At 33.8% G+C, this 18238-nt stretch overlaps 1 protein-coding gene across 1 annotated transcript in view; it reads left to right on the top strand.

The window, feature by feature from the left end:
- The window catches only part of LOC149482239 (uncharacterized), an 84371-nt gene that overhangs the window by 7928 nt on the left and 58205 nt on the right, over positions 1-18238 (top strand). The window contains exons 2-4 of the mRNA XM_089704080.1: positions 4841-4978; positions 5413-5526; positions 6919-7074. Of these exons, the coding sequence (XP_089560206.1) occupies positions 4841-4978; positions 5413-5526; positions 6919-7074 (408 nt within the window). The remainder of the gene's footprint in view (positions 1-4840; positions 4979-5412; positions 5527-6918; positions 7075-18238) is intronic.

Raw genomic sequence — 18238 nt, 5'->3', positions numbered from 1 at the left:
TCTTATTCTGTACGGGTTGTATGAAAATGTTTACATCGTAAATAGTGTCTGTGGCTATACAAGTGCAGTAGGGCGGAAGTGCAGGGTTCAGAGCAGAGGTATAAAGACTGAAAAATGCAAATTCCGAGGGTGGTTGGACAACAACCTTCGCAGCGCGTGCTCTCCTTGCCATTCAAATAAAACCAAACTTGTCAAACTTTTGTGTTGTAAATTAATTCCGCTTTTTATAGCTTTTTCAGACTTTCAGTCAGTCTATCATAAATTGAGGCAACCGTTCAGTATTAAATGAAATGTATTCGAAAATTCGCGTTATAAAATTCTTACAGATAATAACGAAACGAAATAAATAACTTACTTTCATCGCACACTTAGTCTCTATCCGCATAAACAAAATATAATAAAATGATAAACGATAATATCTGTTGAAATAAATTAATCGATTAAATTTTCATATTCAATCTCGCCTTGTTTACCGAGGGGAAGCAATACACGGTTAGGAGAATTTTTGCCATTGCAATATGATACTTATCCACGCATATAAAGGTTGAAACAGGTGTTTCAGCGGAGATTAAATAATAAACCTGTCTGAGATACCGAGAGTAGTAATAACAAGCTGAAATATCTGATCTTCATCAAATAAATCATCATCAATACATATAATAAAATTCTAGAAAAGTGGTGTCTGTACAATGAAAATATGTAAAAAAAAATTAGCAGGGGTTATTACTAAATCGATCCCAATCCCAAAACTGTTGTTAAAAAAATTTTTGTCTGTTTGTCTGTTTGTCGGTTTGTCTGTTTGTCTGTTTGTCTGTATGTTTGAACACGCTAATCTCAGAAACGGCTTATCCGATTTAGATGCGGTTTTCACTAATATATTGTGGTAAGCTTCATTTAACATTTAGTGTTTATTTCATGTCAATCGGTTCATAAATAAAAAAGTTATGACCATTTAAGTAATCACAGCGAACATTTGCTAAGGCATTCTATACATGAATTACTTTATTACGTAAATTATACGCTAAAGTTATTCCTTGACATGTCCAGATGATCATATCGAAAGTCCCCAAGCGTGGGGGGGGGGTGGTTATGGTGAGGGGGTAGTAGGGGGGGTCAAAGGACCTTTATTTAGATTTTTGCTCATAAGTCTAAAACCTGCACAAATAGCATTATGGTTACTTCTAGGTAAATTTTCTATATAAAAGGTCTTTTAAATTATGTCGTAGGTATTATATTTTTAACCCCCGACGCAAAAAGAGGGGTGTTATGACCGCTGTGTGTATTGCGTGTCTGTCTGTGCCACCGTAGCTCGCTAACGGGTACCTAATACGAATTAGATGCGTTTTTTTGTTACATTAGTTGTTTATTATATTATATAGGGGTGAAAAAAACGCATGTTAGTTGTTAATGTAGGTGATGTGATGATTACATGTCAGAAACAATTAGTCAAATTTTATCAAAATCGGTTCATCCATTTATTTGATATAGGGGTAAAAGTGGGAATAAATAAATGAATTTTATCAAATATACTCAAGTGACGTATCTAATGAAAGACATGACGTGTAAAGTACAATAAGACATATTTTATCAAAATTGGTTCATCCATTTATTGGATATAGGTATAAAAGTGGGAATAAAAGTTGTCAAATAATATACCCAAGTGGCATATCAAATGAAAGGGCATGACCTGACGTGAGAAGTATGATGAGGCATATTTAATCAAAATCGGTTCATCCATTTATTGATTTATAGCGGTAAAAGTGGAAATGAATAATCGAATGTGGTCAAATAATATAATCAAGCGGCATATCAAATGACGTGTGAATTACAATTAGTCATGTTTTATCAAAATTGGTTAATCTGTTTATTACATATAGGGCACCTTAGGAGTGATAGTGGGGATAAATAATGGAGTACCAAACGAAAGGATATGACATGTTTTTTTTTTTTTTTTTTTTTTTTATGTCAGAGCAAGCAAAGGGGCAGGTGGGCCACCTGATGGTAAGTGGTCACCACCGCCCATAAACACTTGCAACACTAGAAGTGTTGCAGGTGCTTTGCCGGCCTTTTATGGACAAATAAGCTCTTTTCTTGAAGGCCCCAATGTCGTAGTTGTTCGGAAACACCGCAGGTGGCAAATTGTTCCACAGTTTCACCGTACGCGGAAGGAAGTTGCGGGTGAAGCGGACATATGACATGTACATAATATATAGGTATGATTAGTCATGGTTTAGATCAAAATCGGTTCTGCCATTTACTAGGGGTGAAAGGGAAAAGTTGAAAGTCTGTGAAAGTAGAAGGAATATGGGAGCGGGAGAATAACCACATCCTGGAAATTTTGAACTCTTCTGTACCTAAGTTTTATAGCTCAGTTTAGTAATAAATTTTACTAACAGTTCTTTTGTGTTATTATTTATTTTATTTCTTAACTTTATAATAATGTGTAAGTACTTATAATTTAGTTGTTTAAGATAGTACGTGTTTCAAGACGTGTTTACTCAATAATTGTGTGTTAAGTAGTAACTACTATGCAGTCACTATTCCACGCGGACGAAGTCGCGGGCACAGCTAGTACATAAATAAATTGACAAGTACTCGCTTCGTCTGAGTATCGGGTCGTCAGACTTTAATTTATTTTAAACATCTCTCTGGTCCTTCATTTTCGTGGAGCGTTAATACGATATATATACAACAAATATGTGAATATAGTACTGTGAGTGTGGATGATTAATTATTTAATAATTGAAATATCTGATTTACAATATCCAGTCCAGTGACCCTGTGATGTTGGATTGTATCAGTATCGTATTCTTTAATACCTAGCTTTCGATAACGAAATAAACTTTGCACACTTATCAGGGATCAGTGATAATAAAATAATTTTCATTTTTATATTACCAATATCTATGTTTTATTTTTTAATTGATTCATAGATTAAAAATTATTTTATACTTTTTTATTCATTCTGATATTGAAGCGGTAGTACCGCTCAATGTCAAGGTTTTTAATTAATATTTAATTTGTTATTTAATACAATATATTTTTTTTATATTTTTTGAGTCGCTATTTTCTTTTTAGAAATATAAACAAAAGCAAATAGGTTCGTATTAAAAATAATAATAATCGATAACATGTGTCAATTAAAGAGAACTGGCATTTAAGATTAAACGTTCTAAATTTGAAACGATAAAAAAAAATCGATTTAATTTAAAATAACTTACAATTTATTATAGTCTTTTCTTGTCTGTAATTTTACGCGAGTATTACACCATTAGAAAAAAAAGATAAAAGGGATTTAGTTTACACACAACAGTTTTTTTTTATGATGGCCAATAAGATATGAAATATCTTAGTCACCAAGTAATAACTTTGCTGTAAAGTGTTCAAAACGTCGGGTAATGTAATATACTGAAGAAATCCATTTTAAATTACATTTTAAATTACATTTAAATTTCTAAATTTACATACTAAGTACTTTTATTGAAATTGTAAAGAAATATTTGTTTATAAAGGAACCATTGTAGACACTTATTCGTGGCATGTGTAGGTACTTAACTTCTTTTTTATTTAGCTTTCCGGCCGCTGCTTCACCCGCGAAGTTAAAGAAAAATCCGCAGAGTTCCCGTGGGATTTCCGGGATAAATTATCCTATATCTTTTCATAAGTCTCAAGTTATCTGTGTACCAAATTTCATCCAACTCGGTTCAGTAGTTGAAGTTGAAGAGACAGACAGAGAGATAGAGTTATTTCTCATTTATAATATTAGTAAAGATTCCATGAGACCTTATGTTTTTTCACGTACATTTCTTTCTACTATGTACGACCTTTTTAAATTTACAAAAATAAAAAAGGCTATTAGTTTATATGGCCATTTGTAACACCAATACTTAAGAGATGTGTGAAGCTATACAGCTACATATATCCCTTAATGCGTTTTAGAGGTTGTTTTAGCTACTAATTGAGTTTGCTATTCGTTGAGTAAACTAAAGCAAGGTGCTTAGTTTTGCATAGCCTTTGGCTATTTGTGGCCCGTAACTTAGGTTAATGTTACGTTTAAGCCTTGTTATAGCAGTCATTTTAGATGTTAGGTCAAAGTTGTTAAATCTTTAATAATGCGTTGTGTAATGTTGGGATGTATTATTTGAATAAATGTAACAAGGGATGGTATATTTTAAATAATTAAAAATAACTATTTATCACTTTTATCTTACCGATATGTTACATTCGATGTGCAGCTGAAGAAAATTGTCTTTCAATGTCAAAATGCACGAAAAACAGGCGGACTGTTTAAAAAATAAGAGCGCCTTTTATAAAAAAATGGATAATTTAAGCTTATGTACTTAATTGAAATGAATACAAACAAACCTTTGATGATTTTTGTTGATAATCTATCTATGACAATATTATATGCTATAGTTTTGTAAACAAATTGCTTCTTCTGTATAGATACTTACAGACAAATATGGATAGTTAATAGATACATATTACCTTTAAAAGAAGGAGTATTTACACAGCTGTCCCTGACCCGAGGCGGCCTAACTACTATTTAATTCTGACCTCAACTATCGCAAAGTTATTGTTTAGATTATATACGCAAATTAGGTACAGCCTAAATGTGTGTTCATAAATGTAATGTTAATTTCTCTTTATATTGATTGCCTTATGGATATAATAATGTAGAAATAAATATAGAGATTGTTTGTTAGGATTTTACTAAAAAATATCTCGACCAGTTGTAATATTTCTTTATAATTAGAAAGCTTTATCTTTAAATAAAATTTTTGTTTATGTATGAAATCTCACTACTTGTATTTTGGAATTAACATCTATCCGCTTTCAGGTGAGCAACGACGAATATACGGTTCGGAGGGCGGCGAAGAACCACCTCGATTTCTGAACAGCCCGCAAAGACAAGCATCCCCTTTCCCCATTGAAAGCACTAATCGACGCTTCTATAGAAGAAACAGAAATTCCAAAGGTTAGTTACCATATTTTATACTTATGCCGATGTCTTAGTGATATAACTAATGTACAAATCATAAGGAAGCAGGAATTAGTATAGCGCTTGGTCAGATTAGGAATGAATTGAATTTCCCTTTCCATTATTTTTCTTTTTTTTAACTGAACTTTTATTTACACCACCACCACTTAAGTTTTATTTATACTGAACTGTTAATAAAATGTATGGGTTTGTATTTTATTCAAGTAAGTGTAGGTTCATACTTTTTTGTGGGGTCCATGCACTTCAAATGTTTCACTGATTTGATTTGATTACCTTACGGATCAATTACCTACAGCCTCAACTTTATTTTTTATCTCTTATAATATATTCCCCTGTACCAAGGAAGCGACCGAAAGAACATTAAGATAACAAATGGACACCATCTTATAAAATATTGTTTTTTCGTTTAGGTGAAGAGATATTTAACAACGAGGGCGGTGGCACATTATCACGGCGCAATCGGCGACAGGATGAATTTCAGCATGACAGCAATGGCCGCGGGCCCAGGATCTGTCAAATAAATGGTATTATATTATTATAGTTTAGCTTGCTATTGATCCTGTCCGTTCAGTGGGATGATTTGATTCCAACAATATTAGATAATAATAGACAAACATTTGAATAGCGAACCTTATTCGGTGTACTGGAGCGTTTCTGTTTTGTACGTTTATATTTTTAGGCACACAGAATCGGGGCTTAAGTTATATTGGGAACATAAAACTAACGCAACGGAAATTATTTTTCTTCCAAAGTTTTCGAAAATCGGGATGTGATAACGAATTTTCGAACAATCCTAATCATCATGTTATATGGAAATTCAAAAGCACCAAAAAATGAAACGTAGTTCAATAAAAACACGTTTGACTGAGCAATTTATTTAGTGATGCTGCATTTTCACAATAAAAGCAAATTCCAGCATTTTTTTGTATTAAATTCATTATCTATCTAAATACCATCACCATATATCGAGATACATGTGATCTTCAATTAATCCACATTAACAATACCGATCCGGTCAGAAATGTAGAGAATGAACGAGGCATATATTCAGTGGATTCCGATGTAGTTGTTGTTAGGCATTCTGTATGTAGCACGGTAGCATGCCTATTATAAGCGTAATGCTAAGGTGGGGCGTGCCTTTGATAAGGATGCTTCGAATACTTCTCTCGGAGGCTGACGCACGTGACGTTAGCGTAAGCATCCCGGAATAACAATGTTATTTGCAGCTAACTGCTTAGGTTTCGAAATTGATGTGAAAATTTTGCCCTCTATCATATTCACGTTGATAATTTTATGAACTTGAATGGTTATTGAGCTAAAAATAAGCGTGGAAGGATTCACCCTTAATAATTCGTTCGTACAATGTCTAGACTATGATAATTGATTGTTTTTCTGGATTATCGTATCATTAATCAGAACGGAGTATGAATAAAATGATTAAGATAATATTGGAAAAGAAATTTAGTGCTTATCTACTTTCTATTGTTATTTTTTGCGAAACCTACAGTTAGGAAAAAATTTCTTAAAACTTCATTAAGAATTTTCTTAGTAACTGTAGGTTTCGCTTCGCTTCATTGAGGTGGTATTGTTACAGATAGTGTAAAATATAATTTAAGAATAAGTTGTTCCATCAAACATCTTGTTGTATCGACATCCTTCTTGAACATTAAATTTATAATTTCTTACCAATTATTATTAGCTAGACATTTTGAACAAATCCTTAAAAAATCCCACAGATAAAATATAATTTTATCGTCGCACGCAATAGTCGTACGACCCGATGCGTAGAAAACAATTTTAGATATCAGCGGGACGTTAAGGGACTGATACTTGCGAGCACATGCATAATTTGCAGCTAACTTCCGAACCGCCATTAAGTTTGAATCGAACTGTACCAAGATAATCTTATAAACCAGGTCCAACAAGCGGTCAGGGCGAGCGCGAGTGCGAGTCGCCGCCCGAGCCGGCCCCCCCGGAGGTTCCCCCGCGGGGCCCCTCGCTGCACGTCACGCTGCGACACCGCGCGCCGCCCGACCAGCCCGCTGACGCTGACCGACTGTTCCTGTCTGAAGGTACAATTTAGATTATAGGATAGAAGATAAAACTTGTATGAAACTATTTATTTATCTTATTTATTAAACTCTTCAATATAATTACTAATAACTATACATAAACAAAAAAAATTTTACACGGTAGGTAAGTATAGTTTATTAGGCAGCCTGTAATCTCTATCGGGCAACCGGGGCAAAAGGTAACAAAGGGGGTAAAAAGGTAAACCAGCTAAGTAAAATAAAATTTGTAGGTAGAAAAAGACATATAGTGACGATAAAATACTTACTCAAATATTTAATAGAACTAATTCTTATACCTCTAATATAGACGCCCCATCCTAAGTGAAGATATTGACCTAATTATCCAATTATAATTTGTGTAATGTGTATGTAAAAATTAATGCCTTAATCAAGGAACAGACTCTAGGTAGAGGTTAAGGTATGTTTTAACTTTTAACTAATTATTATAAAACTAAACACTGATCGCTTTTAATCTGATGGTATGCTAATAAATCATAATAATATGTACCTACATATACATATATCATCAGTTATCTATCAGTTTTTTCTGGTACCTACCATCAAAAACTGATTCCAATAATATATGCTGTGAAGGAATGATGTAAAAGGTAAAATAAAAGGTTTTTATGGATTTATTTTTTTTGTTTCCCCCTTCATAATTTATGTTTATTTTTCAGATTTTTGCTTAATTTATTTAGCTTTATTGCGTTTTCATTTGAAAGTTTGTTTAACAAATTTTAAAGTAGTAAGTAGTTTTCGTTGACATAATTTGTTTCAAAGTGCTCAAGGGTAATAGATAGGTGGGTTGTAAGGACGCTCTTCTGATAAGTTAGTTAATTTAATTTCCAACGTAGATGTACAGTTCTGTTGCGTTAAGTAGGCTCCTCTTGTGTAGGTACTTCAGCAGAAGTTTAATCGAATTGCAGCGTCCGCACAAGTCCGCGACGGCAAGTTTGCGCTCACTGACAAATTAGCCACTTGATTTCGCTATGCCCGAGGCGCTGCAATAATAAAACTTTGATTATAAATCAGTCTGCAACATCCTATCATAAAACAATTCAGATTTTCATGCGAAAGGAATCACAATTTTAAAAACAAATATAGATGCATATTTTGATAGACTTACAAAGTGAGACAGGTCAAAAGAAGTAGCTTTTGGAGCGGTAACGAAAGAAAGTGCTGGCAAATTTGATTTGTGCGAGAGCTCGGCGCTGTATGAGCCGTTTGATGTGGCGTACCGTACCTCTGACGCGCCGGCGTACGTCCCTATAAAATGGCGCGCACTTACAGTGAAACTCCTAACGTAATTTAATTTTATGATAGCGCATTGTGATCTCCCGGGGAGATTTTTATTTAGATTTGTACCTCACTCAGCGACCGCTACCATAAAATCGCATCCATCCCTTTAGATTTATCGGCGAGAGAAGTGGTCGCACGGAAAATAATGTGAAAATATTATTTTTTAAAGGTCCTAAATCACTTAAGCCGCTGAAGGATGAATTAGGTAAATCTTAATTTAAACAAGAAAATAGCTTCAAAAGATCTCGAAAGTTTAATGGAATCGAACGGGACCGGCCGAAGTAAGTAGTCGGAAGTTTGCACGGGTGACAAATTGGGCACTTGACCCGCGCGCCGAGCGAGCCTCCGAGAGCTTGTTTCTCGAGGATCGTAATAAGTTTAACTTAAAGTAAACTATATTCCATTCCCTCTAATTTGTCCTCTTGCTACGCTGTTGAGGCACTTTTTGCAGTTTCAAATTAACAGTTTCTATTTACTTCTAACTTAGTACTTTCAACTTTATGTCGTCTTGTCCCCTCTGTGATTTGTTTGTTTAATTAATTAAAATGATTCATTCAAAATTTATTCTAATGAATACGTAGCTCGAGACAAAGAACTTATTGTTTTCGCAAATTTATTCGATGGTAAGCTGATACAAGATAGGCGCCGACTAATTATGGAAATTTAAGTTGCAAGGATATTATGCAGAGAGCAGCAAAGAGCGTCTCAAGTTTACCGAGCTTTTTGAAAATTGAAACTTGCTCGGATTCATTGTAATTTAATTTTTTGCGTTGTTGTATTGTTGGCGCTTTGAAAGAGATTCTTTGCAATGTGATAGCAGAATACAAACGTTTTTCCGTTATGCTTTATAATAACACAACATTGTGTAAGTACCTACCTACTTATTCATACATTTTAGATATAGCGGTAACTGTATTCATTACATCGTGGATGTAGTCGGAGGATAAACATAATAGTCCGGGATACATCGCCCATTTTTGCAAGTGATTACTATCAAGCTAATTTTTCGTGAGTAGCTTTATTTTGATGAGATGCCCAATAATTTCATGTACGAAACTCTCGATTGTGGTAGCTTACAGAGGTAACAAGGATAAAAATTTTTGATTTGACGGTTCTCAAATATTTATTACGCAATTTGTAGGACAATATGTCTGTTGAATTATATAAGTATTAAATAAGTGAAAATAAAAAAATCAGCTTGTTAGTAATCATTTATGATGACTTCGTTATCGATACACATTGGAAAGGGGGACTCTTTGATTAAACCATAGATTTTGTAGGACAAATATTTTTTCGAATAATTTAGATAATTATCTTGAGATTGAACAAAAAAAAACATTCAGTTAGTAATTAATATTTGAGAACCATCAAATCAAAATATTTTATCCTTGTTTCCTCTGGTAGCTACCACAATCGAGAGTTTCATACATGAAATTATTGGGCATCTCATCAAAATAAAGCTACTCACGAAAAATTAGCTTGATAGTAATCACTTGCAAAAATGGGCGATGTATCCCGGACTATAATGTTTCCAATGAAAATTTTATATGAGCACAGATTAAAAGGATGGATTTAGTGTTTCATTTAACATAGTCAACGAACACAAGAATTTAATTTAACAGGCATTCCGTCGCGCGCATAAAAACGACAATATACTGAAGCTAGCGCGGGTATTCATAAACTTTTTGTAACTCGCCGTAAAAATGTCCTCGGCCATGATCAAATCTGACATTGTCATGTTATAAGTGGAGCCTACTCGATCCCGCTGTGGTCTCGTAAGCTCAAGTTTTAAACATCCCTCACCCGGAAGGCACTTAAGTGCTCATAAAGCACCCATGCGAGCAGCTATCTAGAATGCTGCCTACTTTTTGCATTTATTGTCTGATTCATGAAAACGTTTGTAGATAGGTAGATTTCATTATTATGCATTGAAATGTTGCAAGAATTTAAGGAAAAGCTTTTAGAAATAAGCTTTTTGAAAGCGTTCATGTATTTATTTATGTTTATGATACGTTTAATATTAGTAGATTTCCTTTGAATCTTGGATTACATGAATAATATTAGTTTAAGTATGTCTAAACTAACATAATAATTATTAACAGAAAAAGTTTTGAAGACCGTCCCGTTTATCGGTGCTTATGAAGATAATAAAAACTTCTCCCGAAAACATTTTACATGCATACGCTTCTTAACTCCCTACACGAGAGGCAGTTAACTTTTGAAGAAGTACGTAATAATGTAAACATGTCAAACTTATAATTCAAGTGGGTCGTGCAAATGATCAAGTGTTCGATACGTCACAGTAACACGGAGCACTTTAAAGTTTTTCCTCAGCACGGCGCGGATCCATTCGCGAAGAGATGCGGAGATGGAGTAAGTAGGATAAATGATTGATGGCGGCCCTTCAAGTATAAACTCGATTATCCGTTGAGACGTGAACAACTTACGAGTTTTATGTAACGATGGATCAGGATTATTCCAAAGTTTCCAAGTAAAAATCGACTCATGACAATCATATTCATGATAAATAACAACAAAGTTAAAAAGAGGGTAAACAAAATATGCATTAAAAGCACGTGGTATCTTAAACAGTTTGTATGTTTAATACAATATGTGCCTTCATGTAACCGCTTACACGCAACATCTTTAATGACTGTTGGTTTAGCCATCTGTAGTTGCTGGAATGTAAACAGCTTGAATGATAATTTGGTATATAAAAAGGAGCTGCAAATTTCTGCCATAACTAGGAGGGACAGAAAAAAATCAAAGTTTTCTCATCCGCACGTTTCAATATTAGTTTTCTCGAGAGACGGGGACGCGCAAAGAAGGAAAATTGTTTCGCCGTTTACTATTCCGAGTTTTAATCAAGGAAGAAAGTCGTCTTGGAGAGCCGTCTGGAGATCGTCTGACTCGTCGCCGCGATCATCCAACCTGACGTTAATTGCATATAAAATATTTCGTTTTAAGTACTTCTTAGAGCCATGCTCATAGGACAGCACAACGTTTTGGTAATGGTATTAACAAGATAACTTCTTCGCAACGTAGAAGAGAACGTGGAGAAATTACACAATTTAATATCATATTTTAATTTAATATTATTTTCAGAATGTTTCCTATAATTAATTATCGGTACAACACGCATAACAACAATAAATTTCAGGGTATATTGGAGAAAGATGTCTTACAAAAGCTGCATTTGCCTTTTTATCAAACAAGTGGTCAATTGACTTCGTGATTATAATGTTTTGTGCACAAGGATATATTGAAAAAAAACGTCTTATAAAATCACTATAGAGAGCAATAGTATTAAAACATTTATGGGATATTTTAGCTTGTTTGTATTGCTATTTGTTGGATACCACAAACAAATCTGTACAAACACGATTTGATGGAACAAAAGAAAACTACAAAAAGCTGGCATTTGTCGCAAGTTTACCGTTCATTTAAACATAGACAGAGGAATAAGGATGTGTACAAATCGTTTTCTTTGATAGGGAACGCTGGGCGCTCGGGTGGAATAACTCGAAACGTTTGCGCACTCAAGCCGCGCTCTGCGTCTCCTCAAATGGGATTTAGCCAGGCTACTTCAGTCTCTTTATTATGTATGTTGTTTACCTTCACGTAAATATTGTTCATAGACCTATATAATATATACATTTGTTAGTATGAATAAATAAACTTCTGTTTCATGTGAAGCAAATGAAAACGTACTTTGTCTAAATGAACAATCTAATACAACATCCAAAGATAAAAATTCCTTTGGTAACTGATACATTATAAATCGCAGTGGAACAAAAGTATGGATTAAGAGTATTATTTTTAAATCAATACCTATCCTTTATCTCATAACTTACCTTTATATAACAACCATAGCGACTGTATCGTTTTCTAACAAACCGATACAAAGTGAGTGCCCGTCCATAAAGGTATATCGCCCTCGTTACTTGGTATTTTCTTACAATCTCGGTGAGGAGGAGGCTGGGACAGCGCTCCTAATGGACCAATATATCAAATAGGATTAAGTATAAATGAGAGCAGCGCAGTCTGATACCTTGTTGTACGCCGCTACAAGAATAGGTAGTATTAAATTTTTTATCCTTTTATTAGGTTGTATCTTGACACTAATAAAGTTTATTGCTTAATTATTTTAGGGTTCTGCGTTGATATGTTGCTTATTATTTATGAAGTGGGGTTCTTGATCAAACAAAGGATCGAGTATGAGTTTGCTCTACATTTATTACGCAGATGTGTAACGAAGACTTGTCGTAAGTCGACCGTTTCAACATCGATTTTTAGAATTCTTCGTGTTCTATAAAATCGCATATGTATAAATAAGTTTAATATAATTTCAACGAACTATTTACAGTTAGTTGTAAGTAGACTAATGTAATAAGTAATTTTTATAAGAATCATGAAATTATAAATTTCATTGATACAATACATATAATCATATTAATCACGTGGTTTCCTAAAGGTCATATTCAACTCAATATATCATTTTATAAAACACAATTTTATAAAAATTATAAAAAAGCAGAAAATAAATTAAGTGCATCATATTAAACTTAAAAACAATAATATCTGTAGCGGCAATACAGGGTTGATGTTTAATTAATTGAAGTGTCGTGGATGAAAAATGATTCAGTTATTTTGCAAACGCGTAGTCTGTTTATTTATAGATAACCGTTTAAAATTTTCATCGCAAATGTTTGGGAATAGAGTTTCAGTGTTTCGAGCACGCGTCCTGTGGAAAGTTTCCACAAGTTGGAGATAGGGAAGTAATATTGATTGATAACCCAATTTATGTTACTCGAAAATTGAAAGGATCGAATCCCGTATGTTAAGGTCTCTAAATGACGGTTTATCATTTCTTGTTCTTTTGAGTGTCGTTTTACGCCAGTTCTGTAAATTGGCATTGCACTGGCATTACTATAGTAGTTTAACCTTGTTTTACGTACTTACTCGTACTTACGCAACAAATATTGGCTTTTCAATTATTCAAGTTCATGTTTATACAACCATTGATTTGCAAAGTCATTATTTAAATTGAAAGAATCGTAAAAATATTAAGAAGTAAAAATAAACAGTTGAAATGATATTTAAATCAATTTTACCGTACCGAGTATAATTCAACAGCGATAGCAAATTTCCCTTTCAGCGCTGATAAAAGTCTCCGAAAATAAAACTCAGTGTGCCTTTATCAAGATCCGGTACCAATCTATTATGTTTGCACGGTTTCTTTTTACAATGAAGGCGGTGGGAGCCTTTTAAAGTCTGTTTTAAACGTGATACATTATAAAGTAGAGTCGCTTTAAAGCTTTTCGCGGTATTGCTGGAAGCGCTTCACGGATAAATGATTGATGGCAACGTACCGTCACATTGCTATCACAGCCACTTTCACTAACAGAGGAAATATTTTACTCGCTCTCCGGCATTTTACCGGTATCATGGATTTGTAGGGGTTCATTCAGTAAAAGTTTTAAATAATTAATACTAAATCAGTGATTTTGGATCTGTTTTGTTTATCCTTGTTTCTATACTATGCGAGCTATGCGTTTTTAAACGTTTAACAAGTAGGATTACCAAATTATCGACTCGCTCTTAACGTGGCATTAGAATAAATTCTCAAAACAGCTGAAAAGTTTCATTTGAATGGAACTTGGAGCATAATTTGCATACTTATTTACATTATCTCTGCAGTACACAAGTGAAGCCCTTTCATTATCAAATTTGCAGAGCGGGAGTAGAGTGGGAACACCGCCGGAATATAAAGTTAAAGTAGAAGATTATTATCAACTAAAATATATGCAAAAAGTAACACCCCATAAATAACAATAATACGGGGCTTCGCTAAACGATAATCCTTTCTAAAATATTTGTGTATAGAGAATGATAAAGAGGTTATACCAGCTACGTATTTTAGAGTATATGTTCTTGGCACGTATTATATCATATGTTATGTTTTAAGTTATTTTCAATTTCAGATTTTTTGAACGATAACAAAAACTTCGAAGTTCGTTAAACAAATATTGTCTAACGAATATATTATATTACATTTTTTTATATATAAAAAAATGTAATATATATAAGAATAGTAGTTTATCGTTCCTTTATAATACAAATAAAAGGACATTGTCAAACAATTTCCAAAAAGGCTACTTAAAATTCCATTTGACCTTTCGTTAATGTGTTATTCATTCGAATTGAGTTACAATTACGTATAATTTTTACGAGATTCAGAGTTTGTCGGTGTTGAGATAATTAAATTCAACCCTTTTACTCTCTTGAGTAAAGGAAAGTCTCGTAAATTAGAAAACTAAACTGTGCGGATCTCACCCCGAGATTCAATTAGCTACTAATCATATCTAGAGGGTGTGAATGGATCGATCGGCTTCCCTTTCGTGCATTTCAAATTAACGAATACCCAACAGCGCTGACAAATGATTATTTTTAAATATGCATCCGTGAAAATTGTATGAAAAATTAAAAACGGAGCTTTGAAGTGCAATACGAGTATTATATGTTCAGTAAGTATGTTCGGAAACGATACCAATGGCGTATAGACTTCATCGGGCGTGCACTTTCCGATCCCTTTTCTACAGCTCTCGCCTGCCGGAGACTATCGAACTATCTGTCGCTGCTTCTCTGGGAAAATTTTGCCAAGTCATTCAACTGGAAACTTTCGTCGCGCACTGATACTTTGCAATAAGTTTTCTTAATGTTCATAAATAACTATAAATCATCTCTTTTAATCAATTTATAACTATCGTGCATGATTTATTTTATTTTAATATTTTTCTAGTTACACGAGCTAAAGTCATGTTTAATACATAACATAATGTATAAATAGTTGAGAAAGAATGCAGCGTTATCGCACGTCGTTGGCCGGGAATGTGAACGATATAAACTTCCTTTCTACATTATACAGAGCAAACACATACGGGATACCAAACTATTGACCGGAGTCGTCGCATACACAGCTTTTAATATCGCGAAATTGCCTCGACATCATTTAGTCGCTGCAAATATTACTTTAATCCCACAGCAATAAAGTTTAAGCGTCTGTGCTTGCGGGGAATGCAATAAAACCTTTAGAAATTTGAGACGTGCGACTTTAGTCTTATACGTTTCTTTCTAACTTATGCCTGATTGTGTACGAGGAAAGAGTCTCGTCTCTTTTCTCTTCGTCAGGACTATAATATATTGCTAAGGCTACAAGCCGACGGCGATGAGAATTCCTGCTACCTCAATGTTATCTTATGAGGTTTACGTTTAATATCATGTTTTCATAAGTTAGACCTATGTTTTGTTGAGAAATTCAAATTGTTTTAATAACTTTAAACAAAACATGATTTTGACATTAATTATAATATATTATTACTACGAATTTCGTTATTAGTATACCAGATTTAGTCTTATAAACATTCAAATATGTTTTAAAAAACAATGGAATGGTAGATTAGTTAAAGGACTTCCAATTCTTAAAGTTGTATTTATAGTTATATAAATAAAGGCCTAGATCATAAACTATACTGGTTACGCTATTTTTGAGATGAAAAAGGTTACACACACATAGAAAGCATAAATTTCACTACATGTTGTCGTTTCATTTTGTCATCTTTTCGCGAAAGCCCGCAAATATGAGGAGACCCTATATTGTCACTTTATCGCTTCGTATATAGCCAGCTATACAAAGCGGGGTTGTAAAGCAGGTTTATGATGGACACGTGCTGAGCCAATAGAGGGTTCAAGGGACGACCTCAGTGAAAGCTGGCAATTGTAAATTCTATTTGATTTATACTAAATTGGATGTTTTATGAGAACCAAATTAAGTTCGTTTTGTGTGTAACTTTTTATTGGAATTTCTATTGGAAAATTTAATTGTTGTTGTTTTGATGATAATAATAACATTTTTGAACGCCGATTAAAATTTAACTGTCGTTAACTTTCACTTCAATTTTTTTTATGTAATTGTAGTTAGATACATAGGTACAAGTTTACATAAAATGTTTTGTTTTTGCGATGGAAGCGTAAAAGCTAGAGCGCTCATTAATACCGTGGACAAACAATTATTATCCACCTAGCCTACACAAGCAGTACTTTGTCTGTCTGACAACGGTTAATGATCATTATAATTTATTTATTATGCTTTCCTAGGTTACCAGCAATCATAACTTTTCCTGTAAATTGGATCCTTGGGGACTGTTTGATTATTGGCGAACAAGGGTGGTCTTGTTGATAGAAAAGCTCCATTTTATAGGTAGATCGAAGCGATGAGGGTAAACAAATTGCTATCGTGTGCCTTATTGCACGTCACATCAATCATCAAGCCCTGGAGTCAGATTGCAAGGCGTTCCTTAGTGGGGCCTCTTGCATTTTATCAGATTGTTGTAGCAAATGTAATGGATTGAGCTTGTAATTAGATCAGGTATGTATCTATTGTTTTGTAATGCCGGTCTTATTCAGGGAAAGATCATTCAAAGGTTTGTTGCTTCTGTCAGAATTATATCAGAAAAAAAAGAGTGTTGTGATTTAAAATGCTGTTTCATGATAAAGTTCTGTAAAAATGAAATAAGGAACTAGGTTAACTATTTTTACTAAATATTTTCTGGTTTCATGCTCTTAGAAGAAAAAAAAAACTGTTGTCTGAGAGAACTTGTAATTTCGCTATTTACGTAGCATTAAAATAGTTTTCCTTATATTATATCGTTTAAATCGATCTTCAATTGCAATAAAAAAGTTCATCATCAATTAAAATAGAAAATCATTATCTTTGAAAACATAGTGATTCTATATACATGCACCAAACAAGTGAAAGAAGCATTCTTATCAGAAATGTAATTTAAGTATGTTCGTATGCATTTCTCGAAAATTTATTTTAAAACCCAATACGCATCCTGTTATTTTAAAAATAATAATCGAGATGAATAAATATGTTTCGAGCTCCAAACAAACATTTTGTACTCAAACGTACCGTAAATTTACACAGTTCGCAGAAAATCATTAAAGGGATGTTAATATCAGTCAAAGCAGAGAGTTTTATTACAGTTTTCCTGAACAACACAACAAAAAGCTGACGACTAGACTTCATTAGTGGCCGTTTACCGTAGCGGATAATAAAAAAAATGTAATCGGCGGTGTGACGTCACAGGCCACTGAGCCGAGAGGGTGGCGGGCGCCCACAACGCTCCGCAAATACGAGAGATAGCCTCGTCCGGAAATTCAATCAAGCTCGCACGGAGATTCGATCAAGATTGGGGTAATTAAAATACGTACCTTTTTACCTAAACATGACTTACTTATTAGGCAACTGCAGGTTATGGAAAATTTGGCTCTCATATAACTAATATTGCTTATTAATTATGCATAGCTTGGTTTGTGGGCTGCTTATAATCTCAGAGGTAATTAACTATAGAAATGGAAAGAAGGGCGAATAATACGTGGGATGTTCATTATTTAGTAATATATTTTCATACAAAAAGTAGTGAATCTCGAACAGGGTTTTCCTTGACTTATTTATGGTCCGCAATAGAAATTCAATATGAAGCGATGCGACGGTGTGGTCGTAGGTAATTAAAAATACGTCACTCGCAGCCGACCTTTCAATTCGAGCGTGTGTCGAAATTCGAAATGAATCATTTCCCGTTTATATTTGTACACCGCGAACGGAACTCGGGATTGTTTGTTGTCGTTTTCTGATGGAAATATTCGAATGTCTACATCAAGTTTTCTTGTTAGCGCCGTCCATTTTGTAGCTAATAAAAGTTACGGAAACCAGTTAAACCAGTTATAGTTTATTAATAACCTGTTCATTTGGTTGTATTTAGAGTAGGTACCTACCGTACCCAGGTCGAATAGTTTTTAG

The sequence above is a fragment of the Colias philodice genome, chromosome 15 (assembly GCF_061535455.1).
Source record: "Colias philodice isolate Cphi_HAF_F1 chromosome 15, ilColPhil1 Martin Lab GWU primary, whole genome shotgun sequence".
Taxonomy (NCBI): Eukaryota; Metazoa; Arthropoda; class Insecta; order Lepidoptera; family Pieridae; genus Colias; species Colias philodice.
The sequence above is the reverse complement of the archived record's forward strand: the minus strand, read 5'-3'. Positions and strand labels throughout refer to the sequence as shown.